Genomic DNA, 10,425 nt, shown 5'->3' on the forward strand with positions numbered 1-10,425 from the left:
GCTGCTGAAAGACCTGCACATATCATGTTACTATATTTAGCTTTTGTTGACATTATGAAATTTAAAAATGATTAAAATGGGGTTGAGTTGTATTATACTTTTTTTTTTTACAGTAACATCCATTTGATCTGCTCTGCCCTACTTAGCAGTTTCTAGCATTTGATCCACTTTAGCCATTTTACTTTGAGTCATTTTTTGATTTTTGTTGTCGCTCTTCGGTTGCCAGTTCCTCTCCACATATCAAATATACAGTAAAAGCAGCATCATTCCAGTGAAACCAAACGTCTTTATATAATCTTTAATAAAGTCCAATTTCTTTAATTGTGACATATTTACAAAGAGACTTCAAGCTTAGTGAGGTTGTATGTCCTAACGGTGTGAATGCTAAGCCTGAAGCTACTGAGATGAAATGATGATTGGTTTCTGGAACCTGTTAATGAGACGTTCAGTCCGGGTTCTAGGTCTTTGCTCAGTGGTCCAGGCCTGACTTCTGATAAATCTTGGCTTGGTGGTGTCTTGGGTGCCCCCCCCCCCTCAAAGATGGATATTATCTCCATCGTCGCTGTCTGAGTCCTCCGCAGGATCTTCAATCTTCACCCCGAGTCCACTGTCCATATCGCTGTCAACAAATGTCACCTTGGAGGTTTTTTTCTTGTCGCCGTCATCCTCATTGTCTTCGTCATGTCCATCATGACTGTCGTCACTGTCGTCGCTGTCGTGGTCCCTGCTGTCAGGGATGATGACCACCTCCTCCTTGGCATTGGGGTCGATGTCCTCCTTGAACCAGACGGACTTGTAGCCCTCCTCCACGCGCCGCTCCTTGGTCAGGATGGGCTTCACCTCCTTTTCATTGTCCATCTTGTCCGAGCTGGCGTCACTGGCGTCGTCGGGCAGCAAAGCGTGTAGCGGCGCGGATGACTTCAAGACTGCCTCTTTGGTAGGGCCGGTCCACGATGGCTTCATAGGTTCAGGAGGAGCCAAGACAAGACCCTTACTGGGACCCCTGGACCCTGAGTTGCCCTTGTCCTCGTCGTGCTGGAAGGCCTCGTTGGTGTACTGGATGCCCTCTTTCGGACTGTCTTGATGCAGCTGCAGAGGTAGAACACAGAACAGAAGCTAAAATCCAAAAAGCTGAGCTGCTGGTCTGAACGCTTGTGTGACATCAAGCAAAACGAGCCTTCATTTTCAAAAAGTTGTGTGTTCAGTGGCTTGAAAATTAGCAAGCTGAGTTTGCATGTCCGATCTGATGCAGCATTGAAAGAAGTCCAGGAGGTGGATGGATGTACTTACAGAGCTCTTGAACACGCTGGCCTCATAGATCTTCTTGGAGTCGGCTGTACCCTTCGTCATCCGGCGAATGAGCAGCCCAATGGCCAGCAGACACAGGAACAGCAGGATGCCCAGAGTGGCTCCGAGGGCCGCCATGTCGCCCGCCCCGTATTCACCGAACACTGAAGGGGCTGAGGTCAGAGTGCATGAGGGTCAACCTCAAGAACCTGCAGCATCTCACATGTCAATACAGCAATACCACAGTTGAGAATTTTCACACCCCCATTTGGTTTGGTTGGCGTTCACATTCACATTCACTTTAGAGACCGGATCAAACCGCTTGGAAAACGTCACGCAATCTCACCAGCTGCTGGTTTGGGGGCACTGTCGCCCGAAACAAACCCTGACCAGAGAGCAAGTCAAGAAGAAATACGGCCCATTGATTGGTCTGGACCGAAACTGGAAGTCCCAACACTTTAGCCTGTGGTGGCTAGGCGAGTTAGCTCATGGCTAATGCGTAGCCACAGACAACCGTGATATATCCGATTCAGACCAGATATCAATGACAGTCTTCCTCTCTACCCAACGTCTGCCCGCGAGATACTTTCCAAGTCTTGCTTTCTGCGTCTGCTTCTTCTGATTTGCTTTGTTTCTTTATGAACCAAAATGCATTGCTCGCTATGTCACGTCCTCTCACCCTGCCCGCTGGACTATTTATAAACAAACAAGACCGTGTGTCTCAAGAGGACCAGAGATCTCGATGTGTGGAGAAATCCCGTGTTTTCAGGTGCAATACAGACGCAAATCGTGGATTTCCGTCCATTGGAGGTCTCTTGGACCCCCTAACCGAAAACAGGTCACTTCGCCGGTGTCTGGGCACATGAAGCACCGCTGATTTAGCGTGTCACATAGAATGGAATTTTTTTAGTGAGAAGTCGATTGCATGTGTCGTCATTCATGGTACAGTGGAGAAAATCATGGAAATTCTTATTTATAAACACTATCCGGAGCTTTACAGCCAGAGATGCCAACCTGTACCCCCCAGCAGCTGGCATCACAAGCCGGGGGGCACCGCCTGTGCCCCCGCTACTAATTAGAACGTGCGCCGGTCGCGTGAACACTCATTTACACACATAATTTGTAACTTTTTTTGTAAGAGTTCGAGGTAAAATCATTAGTATTGTCAAAATGGTGACTTTATACAATGGTCTATATATTATATTGAATTTGTTGTAGATTTTTATACGTTTCACATTGATTTGTGTAATGACCTGACAGTTGTGAAATCATTTCGATAAACATCTTCTTGGCACCAAATTTGAAAGAAATGCAGAACATTTTCTTTGGGTTTTTTTTTGGGGGGGGGGGTTTGTGCTTTTCGGTTCAGTGTGTTCTTCCAGTGGGTCAAAATAAAGAAATATTTGTAGAATCATGTAGGTGAGGTTGTGCTGAAAAAGGGGACGCCAAATAGCCATGACAAGCACTTTAAATAGTGAGATATGAACGTAAAAGCAACAGCAGTGAAAACAGTCAAAATGAGCTTCAAGGCCTGAAGGGAGGCCATGTCGGCAATTTTAGCTGGTATTGTTGTTTGAGCAATTTGAACTATTTTAGGCATTCCACATGTTAAATTGTTGTTTAGATTTTATTTTTTTTATTATTATAATTACAACTTAAAATTTAGTTAGAAATGTAGCATTTCCACCATGACCTATTGTTGTTTGGTGACATGTTAGCCATGTCAGTTGACAGTTATTTAAGAGTCAAATTTGTTGTGCAATAAGAGACAAAAGCTGCTTAAAACAAAATGATAAAAATGCACAGTTAAATAAATGATGAAAGCTGCAGGGAGCCATTAGAGAGGAGCTAACGCTGTAGGCAGCAGACTCCTGGGCGAGTTGCAGATTGACACAGGCATTGCTCTGTGGTTGATCAGTTCTTCAGCTCATGACCTCGACATCACTCATCACTTTGGCTCTGAAAGTTGTCTGTGTGCCTGCTGACACACAGGAGCTCAGACCATGTGACTTTGAGGATCAATGCAAAAACAAAACAAGTGAGCACCTGTTTGACCGTTGCCAGCAGTGGACTGGGTGGGATTATTAGTGGGCTGAGACACACTGGGGATGGAGGTCCTACTGGGGCTGGTGTGTCCATCAGTGGCAGTGGTGGAGGGACTTTTGGTGGTGGACTCTCCTGTGGAGGGTGAAGTCGTGCCTGGTGTGCTCGGTGGCAGAGTGGTGGAAGTGACACCTGGGAGGAGAGCACACTTTGAGCTGAGCTGTTTCACTTAGTTGGTCTCTGAACTTTGAGATTGCTCATAAAGCAATTTGGAATGATTTATGAGCAAGAACATGACAGACAGGCCCCATTTCCACTGCACAAAAAGTGCAGGGATGGAACGGAGCGATACGGAGCAGTAAGGCAGAGTGAATCTGGTGCGTTTCCTCCACAGAAAGTAGGTTAAAATGTAAGTGGGGTTTAGAGCTCCGCTGATATGTGATGTTGCAACAGTAGTGGCAGATCTGGACCTTATGCATCCTCTCTTTTTGTTGTTCTTGTTGTTTACATCCTCTGCTTTGCACTAGTTGTTTAGTTAACTTTTTTTTTTTTTGCAGCCACAGAGCAGCAGCTGCAACTTCCGTGTTGGTTCAGCGAGACGCGGTGCGGTGGGGACGCCCGGCACGGTGGCGTCCCCGGTGCGGTGGCGTCCCGGTGCGGTGGCCTCCCCGGTGCGGTGGCCTCCCCGGTGCGGTGGCCTCCCCGGTGCAGTGGCCTCCCCAGCGACATGACAGCCACAACCTCGGAGAGAGCAAATGTCCCCCCGGTGAAGTGACACCACAGCCACTCCGGTGTCTCAAAGCCGGTCAGCACCTACAACTTTCACGTTGGGGAAGAGATCGCGGACGCAGGCTCGGAACAGCTTCACTGTCCCGGCGCACCGTGTATGGACGCGTGTATGGACGCAATGGGAAACGTGACGCAACGAGCGGACTCTGTAGAACATCGGTTATGGCCGTAGTGTCTGCTCCCGAGTCGCAGTCTCCGTCCCTGCCTCGTCTGCTCTTTGGGGACCAACATGAAAGTTGCGCAGCAAAAAAAAAAAACCCAACCAGTGCAAAACTGAATATATTAACAACAGAGGATTCATACATCCACATATTAAAATATTGAGGGTGTGTAGTAAATCACTGACCAATCAGCACACAGCTCCTCAGTCATGAGTCCCCCAATGGAAGGGTGGCGGAAAACATCAACCTCAGGAGTGGTTGTTTGTGGAAAAACCCAAATTCTTGTGGTGGAAACCTGAACCGTACCAGATTGTACCATTCCATTCCTGCACTTTGTGTGCAGTGGAAATGGGGCTATATTGATGTGTTTGAGCTAGATTCTCTTTGTGATGCTGGAGTCGACCGGCCACAGAGCAATCCAAAGTCAAAAGCATCAACTGACAGCAGTGAGTCCGACTCCATCAGTCAAAGCTGCCAAAGTCTGCACTGTGGTTGAGATCCAGATACCAGGGTTTTGAAGTGAAAATGACAAACTTTTGTTGTGTTTGTCTGCTTAAATATCAATGTCTTTAGGAAGCTATTGAATTATTGCACAGAGCACAATGCTTTTAAAGCACACTGCTCTCAATGTCCATGTAGACAGAGAAAACACAACTTTCTAAAATGATAAATACTGCGATCATTCTAAAAATGTTGCTGTCTGAAACGAAACCCCCAAAATGGTGCAACTTCCAGTTATCATTGTCCTGTAAAGAGACGGTAAACAGCAGGTCTCACAGCAGTTCTGCTAAGAAATACTCAGGTCAAAATAATCTCAAGTTTTGCTGCCACAGTTGATTTCCCAATTTCGTGCAAAACTCCAAGTGAAAGAACCAAATCTTCAAGAACTCAGGAGTTAGGCTTTCTTCCACTTGACTTCTCAATGAAATAATGTCAGAGGTGGCAGTGCGTCGACAATGAAACACTTGACGTGATGAAATGAGTCCGTCAACAGCTCTGTCGGATCGCATGTTATACAGGATGCTGATTGGACGATCTGATTGAGAACCAGATTTCCCAACATCCCTGTGTTGGTTCTGCAGTTTTGAATCATACCTGCTTTCACCTCCAAGATGAGCTCGCTCGTTGCTGACTCGTCATTCATTGTGTCTATTGCAGTCACCTATAAACAAAAGGATTCAGTGAGTCTACCAGAAAATGATCATTAGAAAGAGAAGAGAAACACATAACTATTATGACACAAGTTGCCTTGCAAGCTCATCAGCCGGTGCGCTAACTAATTAACTAACAAGTGTTGATCTGCTCAGTCGTGTCATTTCCTTCTGTACTGGAACAAGGTGTCGTCATTTGTTCATGTCTGGTTCAGTGGATCTGAAGGTGTGGGAGGAAGTCACTCTGATGCCCCTCAAGGGAGACCTGCCCCACACTTTGAGAGCCACTGCTGCACTCCCTCCGATAGGAGAAGAAATAACTGCTGAACTGATAATAACTGAATATTGTATCATAGGAGCTGCATTCAGAATCTGCTGTGTCTGTGTGAGCTGGACTGGCTCCGCCCACACACGCCCATCTTGGGAAGAGGAGGAAGTACTTCCTCTCGTGGTGCCAGAGCAGATCTGCCTGATTGTGGGAGGAGTCAAAGGGCAGGAGCCGACCTTGATTGTGATTGGCTAACCCCCCCCACCCCACACCCCACACCCACCTGATGACACTATATAGGGTTTGATTCCTGATTGGCTGGTTGGAGCAACACACTTTTTAAAAACTGAAACAAGCCAGGGAGAGAGAGAGGACACAATTTCTTCACTTCTGGGGCGTCGTTCCTGGACTATTATTACTGTTGGAAAACCTTTAGAAAGTGAATTTTGCATAATATAACCCCTTTAAGAGCAAAAGATTCCACATATGTTATTGTGTTAGCTTTGAGAAGTTTGGTGAAACTGACTTGCAGAGAAAGCGTGGCATCGGGGATGTTTTCCATCATGAATACGTAGCTGTTCATAATGGCGAAGGCGCTGCTCCCAGTGATGGTGTAGGTGATGTGAGGATTTATGCCCTGTTCAAACATAAAGAGGTCAGTGCTGCACCAACGTACACCTGAAAGCTTCCAGCAGCCATCAGGGATCAGCATGCGGTAACAGGGAAAGTAAAGCATGCATCACTACACATCTGATTGTTTTGATTGTTGTGTTTTACTTTAGCAGGAAGGTAGTCGTCATCTGTAGCGATGATCCGGAGTGGCATGTCCGTGTTCAGCACGTCCAGTACCATGCTACCCACAGAGCTGATGACGCCTTTGTACTGAGGCTTCTCAAACTGAGGGCGGTGCAGGCTCTTCTCCTGAATGCTGATGGTAACTGTGGTGGTGGCAAATTGATGACTGTTTGTCATCTGGGCCGCCTGGGAGAGTAAACAGTCTCAGTTTTAGGAATCCTCAAGCAGTCTTGTTTCTAAGCCTGCAGGGAATCCCTACACCTACCTGAACCAGAGTCTGAATCGCTACACTCTCCTATCTCCCAACCCCTTATGGAACAGCAGAAAGTCTCCTCCTCTGAGTCTGGTTCTGCAGGTTTCTCCTCCTCTGAGTCTGGTTCTGCAGGTTTGGCCTCTGAGTCTGGTTCTACAGGTTTCTCCTCCACTGAGTCTGCTTCTGCAGGTTTGGCCTCTGAGTCTGGTTCTGCAGGTTTCTCCTCCTCTGAGTCTGCTTCTACAGGTTTGGCCTCTGAGTCTGGTTCTGCAGGTTTCTCCTCCACTGAGTCTGCTTCTGCAGGTTTGGCCTCTGAGTCTGGTTCTACAGGTTTCTCCTCCTCTGAGTCTGGTTCTACAGGTTTCTTCCTTATAAGGCAGTTTTTCCTTTACACTGTCTTTTCTACTTGCTCATATAGAAGTGTTTGTTTTTTCTCTGTCAAACTGCCTTGGGATGACTGGGTTGTATTTGGTGCTATAAAAATAACACTGAATTGAATCAAATCAGTGGTTTACCAGCACTGTCAATTGGATGGTTCCCAGCACATCAGTTGCTTTCAGCATGGTGATGTTCCCTGTGATTGAATTGATCTCGAACAAGCCGCCTTTATTTCCTGAAACACACACAGACAGAGTTCTTCTACATAAAGATAACAGGTCATCTGCTCAGAAAACAGGTGGCTCTTTTGCATGACTTTAGTCTCTTACCACTTAGGAATGAATATCTGATCTCCTCATTTATTCCAGAGTCACCATCAATGGCATATAAGGGTTCTGGTTTCAGCGGTAACACTCCAGCCTGCAGAGGAACAAACGTTTCTGACATCTTTTAAGCAGTTTTAATGAAACATTGAGGTGTTAGTCTGCTGTAGGACATTGTCTGGTTGACTACTTCACTGACTGATAGAATCAAAGTCAGGAGCATTTACGCTCATTACAGCTTAGAAGTTTTTATCAAAAGCCAATTTAGAGCTCATGGTTTGCATGCATAAAAACTGCTGCAGACTTGATGTTGCACCATAAAAATCACACATAAAATCAATTTAGTATAGCCCCTCCATCAATATGGAATATTGGATATGCTTTCAAGATCGCAATAAAAGGAAAGCAGTTTGTTGTAGTAGATCTATGTATGATGTGCAATGCCATCTGCTAGAAGGTTTGCATGGTGTCTGTTTTTGACACTTTTGAAAAGGAGAGTAAACCAGCTCATTGAGACTCATTTCCTCATCTGGCTCATCTCAACGTTTATTTGTGGATTTTATTATAGTATATTTTCCATGTTGAACAACATTCTTAAGTCTTGTAATCTTTATTGAATAAGTTGTGATCTTTTCTTGCCTTTCTTTTTCATACAGTTTTGACTTTGTAAAAGATCATTTCTCATATTGAGTTTCTTTTTCTTCTTGTTGGCAATTTCAGATTTGTTTGCTGTAACGCTTTAATATGTTTGAGAACATCTTGGTAAATCAGGTCCTTAGTTGATACTACTTGGCTGGGTCAATGCATTGGTGTCCTGGTTGCTGGTGGGAAAGCAAACCAAGCAGAACTTTATACTTACTACTTCTCATTATGGACTTAGTTAATATCAGCTCTGGTCTCACTGAATGAAACATATTTGCCTCGGGTTCATGGTCACTTAACAGCAGGGAAGGATGTCCCAAACAGCCTGGTCGTTATCCCTGAATACTTCTGCTACACGAGCCACCGAAGGCCAGAGAGTGGAGACCATAAAGGGAACGACTCACCTGCTGCTCATTCAAGACAACCGAGCCGGTGTATCCAGCACTCTGGCAGATTTTGTCCAGACCCAGTAAATGCACCGTGCATGGCAGGAACCACGGAGGCCTGTTGTCTGAGTCATAGATGTTAATATTGATGGTTGCGGTGGCAGTGAAAGAAGGTTCGCCCCCCACCAAAGGAGAGTCCTGAAAAAAGACACGTTTGATGACCATAGCTCTAAAGTCACACGATTTCTCTGAGTTGAAAATATAGGTGAAATCAGGCAGAAGGAATTCTCACATGAGCTGTCAGAACCAGCTGGTCATTTCTGCCCGTGTCGTAGTCGAGTCGTGAATTCACCAAGATGTCAGGGGCATTCGGCGCCCTCAGTCTGAAATATTTCTGCAGACAGTGAATGAAGCATGTCTTTTACCTGATGCTATGACCAAAGTCCACATAACAAGAGGTTTATAGGAATATTGAACTAAAGACTTACTGATTCGGATGTCAGTGTGTAGGTGAGCTGCGAGTCATCCAAGTCTTTTGCAGGGAAGCTGCCCACAAGTGAATTAACTGTAGACATCTAGAAGGGTGATCAGGTTCATACTGACTGAAAAGTTCTGGATAATGTCTCATAATTTATAGAAGACAAGGACTCTTACCTCACTGATGTCGAGTGTGTATGTGTTGGGCTCAAATACCGGAGGGTTATCATTTACGTTTATCACAATTACTACAAAGACGATTGTACGCTGAAAACACAGACAATTCGTTTTTAGTGACAAACTTTCATGCTGCTTTTCCCGTTTAAAACCAAATGACCTGTCCAACATGACTTCAGCTACCAAGAGCTGATTTATTAGGAACCGGAATCTTTACAAGTTTCGTAGGAAAATTTGGACAGCAATATTTAGTACTTGAGAAATGTATCAAAGCGCCTGTGCACAATTCTTAAGTCTTAAAGCAACCTTATCAACAGCTTGCTATTGTCCATTAGAAGCACTAAAGCAATTTTGCCAATATTTTCAAAAAATGCCAATAAACATTTTAATGCCACAGAAATCAGTAGGGATGGAAATCAGACAGTGAGAAACATATAGGGGAAGATGAGCAACATCTGAAACTTCCTTTAGAAGCTCCTGAATGGCTGCAAACAACGTCTTCAACCACCAGCAGAGCTTCTGAAAGAATCGTTTGTCATCTCAAGAGTCAGGGGGAAGGATTCAGTAACATTTTTACCTCTCCTCCATTGATTGTGTCCTCACATATGACATTGACGGTGTGAGATTTCTTAGTCTGCAAAAAAAAAAAACAAAGCCCACTTTCAAGTCAAACCTTGAATGAGCACTGAGTTTGAATCTGTAGCTGTCGGTTATGATTGAAGTTACCTCGTAGTCCAAGACCTTTTCAGCGATCAGCTGGTTCCTTTCTAGAGTGAAGGGTTCACCTGGTTTGTTGGTTTCAGGGTTTAGGCGAGCGACAACTCCGTCCTGGACCGTGATAGCCGTCACAACAGCACCCACTATGTTGTTCTCCCGAAAGTCCACAGTCATATTGACAGAACATACTGATGAACAGAAAGAGTTGTCATGAATGATACTGTCCCTTTTCTGTCTGTGCTTTGTTAGTGCTGTGAACCTTCTCACTGGTTCTAGGACCTTGTCCAACCGAGAAGTTTGAATACCATCACCAATAAATGCTTTTTGATGGACCATGTGGACAAAGGGACTGCTTTTTCACTATTTATAAAGGCTCTGTTCAAACTGCAGGTCTTGATGCTCAATTACAATTTTTTTGCTGGGATTCGGGTTTTTTTGCATGATCATTCATGTTACATTTTAAATGCGACTTCGATCAGACTGCGTGTGAACGTAATCGGACCTGGTAGTTTCCTGCACCAGAGTGCATGTCCCGTAGACGGTGTGAAGTGATGCAGAGTACATCTTTATGGAAGTAA

General features: G+C 45.0%; 1 protein-coding gene across 1 annotated transcript; it reads right to left on the reverse strand.

Annotated features, from left to right (window-relative positions):
• Positions 1–534: 534 nt before the first annotated feature.
• Positions 535–10,021, reverse strand: LOC308136968 (uncharacterized protein; the record flags this gene model as incomplete). Its single annotated transcript, XM_080505524.1, has 13 exons — positions 535–1,089; positions 1,291–1,451; positions 3,334–3,522; positions 3,909–4,143; positions 6,226–6,336; positions 6,477–6,680; positions 7,263–7,360; positions 7,455–7,545; positions 8,495–8,674; positions 8,769–8,870; positions 8,965–9,051; positions 9,708–9,764; positions 9,857–10,021. 13 exons carry the CDS (start codon positions 10,019–10,021, stop codon positions 535–537), a joined length of 2,235 nt encoding a protein of 744 aa, XP_080361650.1.
• Between the last annotated feature and the right edge of the window lie 404 nt (positions 10,022–10,425).

This window comes from Blennius ocellaris, assembly GCF_963422515.1.
Source record: "Blennius ocellaris genome assembly, chromosome: 11".
NCBI classification, from domain to species: Eukaryota; Metazoa; Chordata; class Actinopteri; order Blenniiformes; family Blenniidae; genus Blennius; species Blennius ocellaris.